Source organism: Anarrhichthys ocellatus, unplaced genomic scaffold, assembly GCF_004355925.1.
Source record: "Anarrhichthys ocellatus isolate YVR2014 unplaced genomic scaffold, GSC_Weel_1.0 scaffold25, whole genome shotgun sequence".
Classification (NCBI taxonomy): domain Eukaryota; kingdom Metazoa; phylum Chordata; class Actinopteri; order Perciformes; family Anarhichadidae; genus Anarrhichthys; species Anarrhichthys ocellatus.
Window position 1 is genome coordinate 4,343,514 of NW_022280055.1, and position 13,769 is coordinate 4,357,282.

Here is a 13,769-nt window from a genome sequence, read left to right on the forward strand (position 1 = left end):
TTGAATCTTTTCCTGGACTTAAATTAATGTGGGATCTAAAAGCACTGCTGGAAGATTCATTCTTTAGGACAAATGAGTTGCAGTGGAGTTTTTTTCCACAGCAGGCTGACTTCACTTTTCTTTTTCTTTGGTTGATTTGTTTATTAACATTTATTTTAATTTGAGTATGCCAATGAAACGCAGCAGTGAGAGTTCAGCCAGAGATGGAGTGTTTCTCATACACTCTCTAACCAAGACTTTGTGCAGCTCACCAGAGGAAACACGCACAGACTTTAACGGGCAGACACATTTCCATCAGGAGGACGATTCCGGGATCAAATCAGGTAATGAAACGAGCATTCTCGATTACTGCTGGAAGTTCAGATCATTAAAGCTGAAGTGTCACTGTTTTATGTTAATATTCTTCTTAAGTCGTCATTATCATCATCATCTCCTGTTTTCTCGAATTAATCTTCACTCAAAGTCTGAACGTTTTCTGTGCTTACGTTTCAAATCTGCGCAGGTAAAAAACAAGTGACACAATCAGACGACATGATGGTGCTACAACAAAAAGATGCCATTCATTTTATTCCACAAACTGTTTTGGCCCTTCACATGAAAATAAGGATGATGATGATGAAGACACACGAACAGGAGGGAAGATGTGATTTGTACATGACTAAAGTGAGAGGTATCAGTGAAGTCAGTCAGATAGTATTGTGGTGGTATTCTGATTCTGAAATGCAGCTTTACATTAAGACAGATACTTAATTTTCCCATAAATGATGTAGCTCAACATAAATCCTAATTTCAACAGTTTTGCACCATTTTTTTGGTTTTTACAAACATGTATCCTGCAAAATTGAAACGGAGCAAAAAAGGACTTTTCTTCTGGTTTTCACTACTGTCAACAAACGATTTTGACATGCACAAAAAGGAAGTCAGACATACACAATATTGTTATTGTTAGAGCTATTAAATACCACACACACTGTATTTAGGATTTTCACAAAGTGCTGTTTTTCTAATATCAGGCAGCATTTCAGCAAAAATGTTACAACTCTAAGTTGTGAAACCTTTCCACAACAATGGATCAAATGTTTCATCGACACCTCATTTGCTCTAAAAGCTTCGACCCTATTTTGGGTATATGAGCTCTTGAACACAACACAAAATGTTACCATATGTATTTTTACAAATTTTGAAATGAGTATTATTTACAGGTTTGTCTTTTTCTCACTGTGGAGTGTCCTTTGATTTAGCGTTGCAGTTTTTGCACCAACAAGCAATTAAAACATTCCCTTTGAACACAGGAACATTCAAAATGTACAGTACATGAATAGCTGTATATACAGTATATTGTTATATATAGAGTAATATGTATTATATCCTGTTATTGCTCATACAATTTTTTGTTTACTGTGCGGGCAGACCAGTGAACAATCTAAGTGTTAAAAGAAAGCACAAATCACTTTACAGAACTAATCCAAGAAGAAGAAGGTATTAGCAGAAATTACGCTGGAGAAGAAGAAGCTGTCTCACCCTCTTTTGATAGAAAGACCAGTGTCTTTGTAAACCTTACTGAAAAGGTCAAGTTGTGTTGAAATTAAGCCTCTTGTGAGCTATGTATTATATTTGTCTGTGTTTTCTCAGAAGCAGAGGACAGTAATGAGACACCGTCCTCTGAGGAAGACCAGGACCAGGTGGCCTTAAACTCGGACCTGACCATCAAACAGAGCATCTCGTCCTCCAGGAAGACCATCAGTCAGATCATCAAGGACAAGAAGAAACAGACACAACTCACTCTGCAGTGGTAAGAGCTCTGGAAGATGTATTTTACTGCATCAGTAAAGGGACAGTATGTCCATGACCTTCTGGGCCCTAACCCTATCTTTTAGGCCTCTGCTCGAAAATTGCATAACCATACTAAAAAGAGTGTATTTCTGCAACTACAGGGTCTATTTTAATAATGTTGATGAATAATAAAGGTAACACCTGTGAGATTTGTTCAGATGTGTACATATCAGTGTATATGTTACTGGTTAAGAGTAAATGAAGATGGCATACAGCTCAAATTGAAAAGTTTCAGGTTCGCCTGAAAAAGAAAAGCACTGAAAGCATGATTCAGCTTTTGAATGATGCAGCTGAAAGTTTAAACCTCTCCCAAATCATAGTACAATATGTGAACAGTCTCTCTTTTAGTTGTTTGTTTAGTTTGACTTTGATAAAGTGAAGCAGAACAAAATTAGAGAGGTTTTAGTACAGATAGGCTCAAATTAGACCCCTGTCTTCATGGAAACATTTATGACAAACAGGACATCCGTAGAACAGATATTTGAGAAGGAATACCCGGGAATTTATCCTTTGTCTTCACGAAAACAGCTCAAGGTGAGGTGCGTTTCTGATAATTATCGATAAAGCGGTTTGTGGTTCTGGTGGTTGTTGGCTCATATCTCTGTAATGGTTTCACGGAGAGATATATTGAAGATATTTCCGTAATCTGTGTAGAATCATCTTACTTTCTGGTATCTCGGTTTTCCGTGTTAGCTTGTAGCTTTGTCTTGGTAGCTCCGACCGGAGCGCGGAGTCGGCTCAGCCATGGCAAAATATGACTGATATTATGGTAATTCTTTTAGTTGTTTATTTTAGTTGTGTAGAATTGTGTTTGGAGTGTGTAAAAATGGCTTACATGAGCTTGTAGCCCAGACTTTTTTCTTTAATTGGGTATATAACATGTGTGTAACATTCATTATATTCATTGCTGAAAAGTGCATTGTACGACACTAAACTTCCTCGATGGAACCCCAAATGGTCCGCAGTCGGGTATAATAGGTGTGTGTGTGTGTGTGTGGTGTGACATTCATTTATTGTATTCACAGCATTGTTTTGCATCACAGATACCTTCCTTCCTCCATCCTACAGGATGCTAGAGTAAAGTAAAAACTGCTGTGTGTAATTATGAAATTACTTTTGGATACATGGTGACATAAAAACTCACCAGCCAAAACTTTGGACTAAATCTGCAGGTGATTTGATAACACTTTTATTTGACTAATATATTTCCAGACTCCAAAAAGATTGCTCTTTCTAGTTGTAAACATTTTCTTTCTGTGGTATGCAAAGTAAAGGATATTTTTTACTTTTTTTAACTTCAAACTATTTTTGGCAACCGGATGATTACTTTTAGACACCTTCCCAAAGCTGTATTTTGGTCTCTTCAGAACATCTGAGTCCGAGTCAATAGCTTCTTTTAAATCTCAGCTTAAAACGTACAGTTATCGCTCTGCCTTCCCTGATTTCACCTGATTCTAGTTTTTATTCAGCTATATGCGTTTTATTATTCTAACTTGTGTACTTCTCCTTTAGAATTTTTATTTTGTTATTGCTGTGTTTTTTATTTGCTTTGATGTGAAGTACTTTTCTATTTTGTTTGTTTTTTCTTCTGAAATTTAAAAGTAAATCCATTAGTATTATCTTTGTGGGTATTAGCATTTCCTGTATTCAGTGGATCTCTCCGATATTGTTGTGATAATTACATGTTTTTCTCACTGATGTGTCTCAACAGGCTGGAGGAGAATTATATTGTGTGTGAAGGAGTGTGTCTGCCTCGATGTATCCTCTATGCTCACTACCTGGACTTCTGCAGGAAGGAGAAACTAGAGCCAGCCTGTGCTGCTACATTTGGAAAGGTGGTTGTGTGTGTGTATGTGTGTGTGTGTGTGTGTGTGTGTGTGTTTGAAATCAGAAAATGTGTTTAATAAAATCTAAAAAAGGTATCTATCTGCAGATTTAATTTACTTATCAATTTTTCATCATCAATTAAGGGTGCAGTGCTTTACGTTACATGTCTCTTTGTTGTTATGAGTATGAGTATATTTCAAGAAGTCTTAAAATGTCTCCCAAAGTTTATACTTTCTGTTTAAAACTGTAATTAAAATATCACATATCGTTCATTATGAAGGTACTGTTTACTCCAGATATTGATCCATTGGCAATGACATGACTGACTGATCTAATCAGAACTTTATACAACCTTTTCTCATCAGACAATTCGACAGAAGTTTCCTCTTTTAACAACAAGAAGACTGGGCACCAGAGGACACTCTAAGTAAATCCTAACCTCATTCTCTCCTATTTCGAATTTTTGCAAAGAATTTGTCATGTAACCTCAAACTCCAAAATGTTATTATACATCATACAGATATCATTACTATGGAATTGGCATCAAAGAGAGCAGCGCTTACTATCACTCTGTGTATTCTGGAAAAGGTTTGACAAGGTAACAAAACATTTGACATGATTCTTGCATATCATATGGTACCTCCTTGTTTTTTTGCTTGTTGATCATTATTGTTTGTATTGTTTGTATGGCCAGCATTAGTGCACAATTCATATTTATCTGTTATGTCTCAGTCTTTGCAGATGACGGATGTTTTGTTCCTTGATGTATTTATATTTTAAACTATCAAATATGTTTCTCTTTGATCACAGATTTTCAGGGAGCAAGCTGAAGAATGAGGTTAGTTCAAAAATACTTTGTGAAATATGTTCTGTTGTACCTGTAACCACACCCAACGGTGATGTCACAGAGTCCTAAAGTACACTTCTACATCACTGCATGACACATAGCGTTATAACACCACGTCATGTAATAACTAGACAAGATGTAATACATTTTCACTTCATTATGTAATAACACCCGGACTTTTGTAACAATCTGCCACATTTTGTAATAAACAGCAACATGAAATAAATATCGCATCTTGTGCTTAATTATTACATATTGTAGTGGTTATTACAAAATGTGTGAGTTGCACTTTTTTCATAAAACAATTAAATAATATATGCATTCTGTAGTAACCAACCAAAATCGCTCTCTTCATTCATACATTTGCCATAACATTTATTTTTGCATTTAAGCTTAAATCATACGGATTTTAAAATTAATTTTAAAAGATACAAGTAGTTCAGTAGATTAGTAGATTATCTTTCATTGACCACATCAAGATGAAAACATCTATTTTGTTTGGTTATTACATAATGCATGTATTATTACATTTTCATAAAAAATGGCAACTCCTGCATTTTGAAATAACCATCGTAATATGTAAACATTTGTTACAAAATGCAGGGAGATGTATTTAATATTGCATTGAAGCTCTTATAAAATGTGTTATTACATAATGTAGAGAAAATGTACGGCATTTTGTCGAGTATAATGTGATTTTATGACATAATGTGTTATTTCACTGCTGCAAATTGATCATTGGAGGTCAGCAAAAACAAGATTTTCAGAGGGTAATAAGTTATTAAAATCCATAGAGTTAAGATCAACTGAAGGAAGAAATGGGCCTCACTTTGTTGTATTTTTCAGGGAGGTTTCACCAGGAAATATTCCTTGAGTTCTAAAACTGGTACATTGCTCCCAGACTTCCCCAACGCTCAGCATCTTCTCCTGCAGGGAAATATCTCCAGAGAAAAGGTTAGTGATGAATATTGATTAATTGCAAAATCAGTATACAGCATAGAAGCTTGGCAATATACTTGTTACATACATATACTTGTACAGAAGAGAACAGACCTTCTGATGGGAAAAAAACAACCAATCTTAAACTAATGTTATATATGAATTTTGACATACATTAAAATGCTACATGGGGCAGATGTATTAACTCTAAACAATATTACGTTGCCAACAGTTCTTTAATGGGCTGGCTGGGTGTAAGCCGTTGCATTATAGTTTGTTTGTGAATTAAGTTAATATCAGATCTTCATTCGCTCCTCGCAGGTTGACACTCTGATCATGATGTATAAAACACACTGCCAGTGCATCCTGGACAATGCCATTAATGTCAGCTTTGAGGAGGTGATTATTACTGTCAAACCGAGAGCATTTTATTCTTCTTATACCACTGAAGAGACTAAAACCAGCCCAGCAGTTTACCATCCATGCAAACTAGATATAACTCTTCAAATGCTTTGTTTCAGATCCAGAATTTTCTGCTCCATTTCTGGCAGGGAATGCCCGACCACCTGCTGCCACTGTTGGAAAACCCTGTTATAGTCGACATCTTCTGCATCTGTGACTCCATCCTCTATAAGGTTGATTTTCATTTATACAGACTAACAGCAGGAGTGCTCAGGTCTAAAAGTTCCCCCGAAATCAGACCTTTACACCGTAAATTATTCCAAATATTGTAACCGTTCTTTAGCACTTGTGAACTTTCACATTTTTAGTTCATCACAGTGTTAATAGTTAATAGTGAAGTTGGCTTTAAAATATTATCAAAATGTTTTCATGCAGGCTGTCCTAGTTGAAGACACATTCTTGTAAGTGTAAAGGTGTGGGTTCAATTCCCACTCTCCCTGAGCCAAGTGTCTTTTAAGCAAGAAACATTTGAATTCCTGCCAGTAACTTCTGTAACCTCATGGAAAAAGAAAGATACACCTAAATTTAACTGGTTGAAGAGAGTATCACCCTGCACAAAATAATGAAAATCATATCACTGATGATGCACTGCTGCTTTGCAGCTTGTCTTTTAATATGGATAAACTCGACGATCGTGTTCGCTCTCTCTGAATCACTGATAAGATAACTATCTGGATTAATACACTGTTTTTTCTTATTTTTCAGGTTTTAACAGATGTTCTGATTCCTGCTACAATGCAGGAAATGCCTGAAAGGTTTGTCACTTCATCCTCATGTGTTATTGTCTAATTTGTTGTGACGTTCACGTGATACACAAACAAAACTATGAGACAATATGAGGCTCTTTGTGACACCGGTGGTATCCACGTTGCTGCTGCTAAAAAGTTAGAAGTATGTTTCCCTTAAAACCCTTCCCTTTCCTGGAAAGGGAGAAACGTGTTGGAAGGAAGTTTCCTGACTGAAAGCTTTAGCCACTTGATGCCTCGATCTCAATGTTGGATTTGTGACCATTCCCATCAGATACAGTGCCATTTTACTCTCTTTCTGCAGGTCTTAAACAAGTCTAGTGTAACCCAAAAGTAGTTATTTGGAACTACAATGGGGTATAACGATATTTAAAGCAAATCTTCACGCTGAATGATTCATTCATTTTGTTTATCAGTCTTTTGGCAGATATCCGCAACTTTGCCAAACACTGGGAGCACTGGCTAGCTTCGTCCCTTGAGAACCTCCCAGAATGCCTTGCAGCCAAGAAGCTCCCCATAGCACGGCACTTTGTTTCCTCCCTGAAGAGACAGACGTCGTTCTTACACCTGGCACAGGTACGTTTACTGAAGGATAGAACAGATCGCATTATACTCTAATGTCTCAAAATAAACACGATAATGATTTCTGATTTCTTCTTTTGCAGATAGCCCGTCCGGCGCTGTTCGACCAGGCTGTAGTGACCAGCATGGTGTTGGATATCGACAATGTGGATCTCGGCAGCATCAGCTCGCAGCCTCTGCTCAGCATAAACTCTACCAGAGACCAGGACCCAGACATCTACTCTGAGTGTAAGAAAAAGTGGTGGGAGAAGTATGAAAGTAGAACTTTGACTTAAGTAAAAGTAGAATTACTGCAATGTAAAAGTCGTGATTACAAATTTTACTCAGGTAAAACTACAAAAGTATTAGCATCTAAATATACTTAAAGTACCAAAAGTAAAGGATCGTATACAGTATATATAGTATATGATACATGAATTAATATGATCTATATTGATGTTTTATTTTTATTTGTTATATACTGCCAAGTACTAATACTTATCTCAATACATAATGACACACCATGATTTATTTGTTGATTTATATTTTGTATTAATAAAAACTAACTAATGTCAAATAATTGTAGTGCAGTAAAAAGTATGTAACTGGCTTCAAAAAAGTCTTAGATTAGAAGTATAAATGAGCATGGAATGGAAATACTAAGGTAAAGTAGAAGTACCTAAACATTTTACTTGAGTGCAGTACTCAGAGAAATGTACTCAGTTACATTTCACCACTGTTGATCATTTAACTCGTATGTTCTCAAATCAACCCAATGAAAATTAAATATTTACATATTTACATGAATGGTCACAACTGAGCTAGAAAGTAAAATTATATTAGATTTCTAATTAGAGTATATAATAATATTAGATACAAGTAGCTGTTTCTGTTGCTCTAATATACAAATGAGAATCTGTTGTATTGATAATGATGCAACTTGTCTCTTCCTGTTATCTTTTCTTTCTTTTCTTTCCAGATGACTCCATCACAGTCTTTCAGGAGCTGAAGGAGCTGCTGAGAAAGAACGCCACAGTGGAGTCCTTCATCGAGTGGCTGGACTCCGTCGTGGAGCATAAAGTCATCAAGGTAACAGCTGTTCCACCTGGTGCTGTGTGGACTCGTATTTGTCCTGCAAATGGTCCCGTTGTGCAACCAAGCAGCCTGTTCTTTTCTGTCTTCCCCGTGTCTCCGATCAGCCCGGTAAGCAGAGCGGTCGATCAGTGAAGAAGCGAGCTCAGGATTTCCTCCTCAGGTGGAGTTTCTTTGGTGCCAGAGTGATGCACAACCTCACGCTCAACAATGCCTCCAGCTTTGGTAAGAATATTTAAAAAGTTACAAATTATTAACTCTTTTTTATTTTTTAATTCAGGTATATTTTATTGAGAGAGAAGCTCTCTTTTGCGGGAACACCATGATTACACTCACACAGTTATACACCTCTAAGCAGTGGTGGTAAAATAAGTACTCGGATCTTTTATTTTATTAAAAATAGCAAGTAAACTCTGTAAAAATAGTCTTCTGCAACTAAAAGTCCTGCATACAAAATTGTATTGAAGTAAAATAACTATTAGTCCCATTCAAAGAGTTGTATTATTACACATAACTAGCATGGCCATCAATGAGAAGACGTGTTGGATCAAATATATTCTTTATATTTCATCTTGTTTGCCATCAGGTCAGATTCGGTGTAAACTGCTAACATAAAACAGGAAAAAGGTATTTTCTGTGTCAGAACAAACAGAGCTAAAACTGATATATCAGATATCATGTGTATAATGTGTAACTTTCAACTCAAAGATACCAGAAAAGGGGGACCGGAAGCAACAACGCTTATGAGAAATGTGGTCTAACTGGTGCTAACAAAGCTGTTAAGCATGCAACATTAAAAAATAATTTATAAAAGCTACATATGGACATAACGACAACATGGGGATTGTTGTGAAATTAATAAATGTCACTCAGCTAATTAATTTTTCTGTTCCATTCTTCTCCATCACTTAGTCTAAACACACACACGCACACACACACACACAGGCAAGGCTAAAACAGTACAAGCCAGCTCAGAGCAGATTGCTACAATAGCGCTATAAATTGTAATGGCCAGCTCGCCTTGATTAAACAAAGCCTTATCTGCGGGTCGCGTGCTCTCTGTTCAAACACATGCACACACACACGCACGCACACAGAGTATGTGTACGTGAATAAACACTAACCATTTGGTCTGAAGAGTCCCAGTGGAGCTCAAACACACACACAAGGTTTTAAAGCTGCGAGCCAGCAGGTCAAACAAAGAGCAGCTTGATCCTAAAGGTCACAGAAGAAGATACTGTACCAGTCAAAGGTCTTGGGAAATTTGATATGTGGAAAATCTTCTTACCTCGTATTTTTAGGTTTAATTCTCTCTTTTCTCATTTGCATTTTGGACATTGACAGGTTCCTTCCATCTGATCAGGATGCTGTTAGACGAATACATCCTGTTGGCCCTGGAGACTCAGTTCAACAACGACAAGGAGCAGGACCTGCAGAACGTGCTGGACAAATACATGAAGAATGCAGGTATCTAGCATCACAACAGACACTGATGTTCAGCTGCTGACATACATGAACTCAAGTCAAATCTACGGCAGGTCTACAGTCTGTGTAAGATCTTCCTTTTATTATCAGGGACGTGGTAACGCCCACGTAACACCAGTTTACAGATGTTACAAATGTTGTAGGAGGATGATCATTATATTACCACAGCAATTTTACAACATGTCATAATCTGCTTTGCAAAAATACATAAAACCAAGATGATGTGTAAATGAAATAATAATAAAAATACAATAAACTATCATTTTTGGGAAAGGAAATTCGTCTTTTACATTAAGGATATCAGAACTATTCTTTTGTGTTAAAATGTACATAGCAGATGGTGTATTGATGAATAATCAAATACCACGATGAGTGCAGTTTTATATAGTTTATAGTTTTACATATAGAGAGATATTAAAAACATAATTTAAAATCGAGTATGGAAAATAATAAATTACAGTATATTAGAATATTAAATGTCAAAATAATAGTAAAAATAAAATGAAATACAAAAATTATGCAATTTCTGTGCATTTATGGGGCAGTAATAAATAGCCATCAGATTGAATAAAGGGAAATTAAAGTGCAGTTCAGAAAAAGGTACAAGAGCATTTTCTTTTATTTAGATTTAAACTTTTGCACACTTCACAAGGGTAGCTATTTATTTGCTTCCTTATAATAAATAATTTACCATCTCCATTGTGTCCTTTTCCGTATTTGTCATAGCCTAGGAGCCGGGTTATGACATATTGAATTTACCAGAAATTACCCATACATAATGTGAAAGGAATGATAGATTTTTAAATTAAATTACATCCCCACTGTCAACACAATGGATGCTACAATAATGATTAATGAACATCAACTCAACTGTTCAAACACTCACTGGCTTTGTGCGTTTTCACCAGATGTCGTTGTTGATGTTGTAATGTCAACGTTGGCACTTTCAGATGTGAGTAAAGCGACGTTCATGGCCTCTCCTAGTTCCTGCTTCCTGGCAAATCGCAACAAAGCCAGCGCTCCCATCGACCAATCAGTGAAGAATGAGTCTATGGGAGAACACGCCTACATGTCTCTGTCCACCAATCAGCAGCAAAGTCTGGAAACAAGCACCGGCATCTACCAGGGGACAGAGTCTGCTGGGTTCACAGTGTCGGGTAAAACACAAATAAAGCACCGGGTTATTGCTTGCTCACCACTTTAACACATCAAGAAGTAGACACTACACAGCAAAACAAGCTAAAAACAAAACACTGACATATTATCACCATATAAAATTATAGCGCCGAATGAACCGATGAATGTAAGCTGCTGGAAAGAGGCTGAAGAGTGTGAACCAAAACAGTTCATCAGAGGGCATTAAAACTGAAAATATGAGACGCTAAAATGCTCCACAGAGCTGCAGAGAATATTGATCAGCGCAGCTTTAAATAAACCAATCCTGTAATGTGAACACTTCCTGTCCCTGTGTTTGCCCTCTTCACAGGTGGTCAGATGCACTACTCTCAGGTCAGCGGCCCTCTCATGACGCCCCCTATCTCTCCAGCAGCGTTAGTGCACAGAGGCTCTGTCATCAACCAGGGGCCCATGACGGGGAGACCCCTGACTACCTCTTCTTCCTCCACCTGCTCCTCCTCCTCTTCCTCCTGCCTGTCCTCTCTCAGCACCATGACCCAGCCCAGCCCCTGCTCTTCATACCCAGAGACCCTCTACCACTGCTTACCTCAGACCAGCTCTAGTTACTTCCCCCAAACTGGCAACTCCTCAGCCTCAAACTACCAGCCTGCACTCAGGTCAGCTTCATTCAGTGCTGTGCATCTACAGTGTGTGCCATGACTCTTAATTTATTTAATCATTATGTTATTGTTGGATAATAGATGGCTCTTACCCTGATATTATTCTACTGCCATATTTTTTATGAGCTTTTTCTTGTTGTCATCTTCCTTGGTTCATTTTGTCACATTGTTACGAGATGGTGAATGATGAGAGATTTAAATTTTGGCATGAATTCAATAAAATATGGTCGTTAAATCTGGACCCTGTTAGCATTATATTAAAATGTAATTCTGTGATTCTTCGGAATTTGGCCCAAGAAAGCAAAAATTGCAGTTTGCATCATATTCAAAACTCTGTGTTGCTACAAATACAATAATGATGACAATATTGTTGTTATTCTTGCAGTAGATAAATATAGTGTGTGGTTTTATGTATTGTTTTATAGGCTTTTCCACACTGACAAGTATGACATTTATGAAAAACAAACAAATTCAATGTTATTAATCTTAGAATGTTGATTATTAAAATAAGAGTAAAAGCTTATTTTCACTTTTATGAGCTACTTTGAGATTTTATTTTCAAGTCTACTCAAAAATGTTATTGATTAAAAACCTGCAGCAATCAAACAGTGGTTGTTTTATTCTGTGGTACTGGCAAACATTGACATGGCTACTGAGCCGTTGGGTTCCCATCCATCATTGAATCTGACTGCCATATAAAAGTTATTTTGTTGTCATTATTAAGTCAGAAGATTTGTTTAATCTGTGTTTCAGGCCTCAGACTCAGAGTCAGTGTCTGGCTTCGGTTCAGTCTCAGGCTTCATCACTGGCCTACCATCTCTCTCGGTACCCCTCCTTCAACGACCAACACCTGACCAAAGACGTCCTCTACGGCCTTCATCACCCGTCTAACAGCACTAACTGCTCCCTGACGCCTTACGGCTCTGGGGTCCGACCCGCATCCAGCTACACTTCAGGCTCGGATCCAGTTCAGACTGAACAGGGACTGGATGCTCAGACAGCAGCTCAGATTCTGGACTCAGGGGAGGGTTTCGGCTTTGTGGGGTCTGGACTTAACTCCGCGGGCGGTGGGTGTCAGGGACAGACGTACTCTGCTGCGGGACACAGCGGTAAGGACGAATACAGTATTGCAAATAAATAAATAAATATGTATATATATATATATATAATATATTCCTTTAGTCATCCGGTGACCTTCCAGATTTTTCTTGTGACCCCTTTCTTGTGAGGGGTCCTAACCACTGTTCTGTTCTCAAACCAAATTGCACAAAATGATTAACACGGTTTGTGGAAAACAGGAACTCAATGCCAAATTTTCCTCCTGTGGCAGGTTACTACGGCAACAGCAGTTACCTGGACAGCCAGCGCATGACATCACTGGTTGACCAGCACGTGTCCGTCATCAGCACCATCAGCAGCTTGCGCCCGTTCCCGTCAACCTACTCTGAAGTCCACGATCCGCTCAACATCCTGGACGAACCGGGAAGGAAAACAACGGGAGCGTATTTTACTGATGCCGACACCGGAGCAGGTCTAGTTTGTATTTCTCGACAAATAAATAAGGGTGAAATTAAGAAACAGGAGGAGAGGACCAGAGAAATAAAGTCCATCTTGAATTGTTGAAAAGCAGTTAAATCTCATACATTTCTGTTGTTTCCTCACAGATCATTCTCACCCCTCGTCAGGATCTGCTCCCTGCATGTTTGGCGTTCCCTCTCCGTTCTCCTCCCAGGATGCATTGCTCTCTCAGCAGCGGGTGCCGTCATCATCAGAGGAGCAGGACCTGGTGTCTTCGCTTCCTCCCATCAATACTGTCTTCATGGGAGCAGGAGGAGTACAATGACGGCAGGAAACACAAGCTAGAGAACTGTCCTGGTTGTTTGGAGTCCAGTCCCCATCAGAGCGGCCCAGATCCAGAATGTACACATCCACGAATGCTATGAGGTGATTTGGATTAAATCAAGTGCAGTGCAGCAAGTGAGCCCCCAGCCAACATCAAACCCAGAATATCCAAACTGTAAGGTACAGTATGAACATGGAGCCAGGGCAGTCCTCCATAAGGAGATATGCTGTATATAGACAGACTGAGAAAGACCTACATGACAACTGACAATTGTTTGTATCCCCTACTGTACTATAAACCAGTTAGAGAGGAGCAAAGCAAAGATATTTATTTGTGTG

The 13,769-nt window shown here is 38.1% G+C and overlaps 1 protein-coding gene across 1 annotated transcript; it reads left to right on the plus strand.

Annotated features, from left to right (window-relative positions):
* The first annotated feature begins 166 nt into the window (after positions 1-166).
* rfx6 (regulatory factor X, 6) lies at positions 167-13,431 on the plus strand. The gene is made up of 20 exons (XM_031861694.1): positions 167-323; positions 1,633-1,792; positions 3,545-3,668; positions 4,026-4,087; positions 4,181-4,258; positions 4,471-4,498; positions 5,354-5,461; positions 5,768-5,845; positions 5,968-6,081; positions 6,614-6,663; positions 7,071-7,230; positions 7,320-7,464; positions 8,195-8,304; positions 8,415-8,532; positions 9,652-9,774; positions 10,743-10,949; positions 11,279-11,585; positions 12,342-12,697; positions 12,919-13,119; positions 13,253-13,431. The coding sequence occupies exons 1-20, from the start codon at positions 167-169 to the stop codon at positions 13,429-13,431; spliced, it is 2,865 nt and encodes a 954-aa protein (XP_031717554.1).
* The last annotated feature ends 338 nt before the right edge of the window (positions 13,432-13,769 follow it).

Excerpts from the sequence above, each read along its gene's own strand:
- rfx6 (XM_031861694.1), top strand. The coding sequence starts at position 167 with ATGCCAATGAAACGCAGCAGTGAGAGTTCAGCCAGAGATGGAGTGTTT. Across the intron at positions 4,088-4,180 it reads GGCACCAGAGGACACTCTAA|ATATCATTACTATGGAATTG; the intron begins GTAAATCCTAAC and ends TACATCATACAG. Across the intron at positions 8,533-9,651 it reads CAACAATGCCTCCAGCTTTG|GTTCCTTCCATCTGATCAGG; the intron begins GTAAGAATATTT and ends GGACATTGACAG.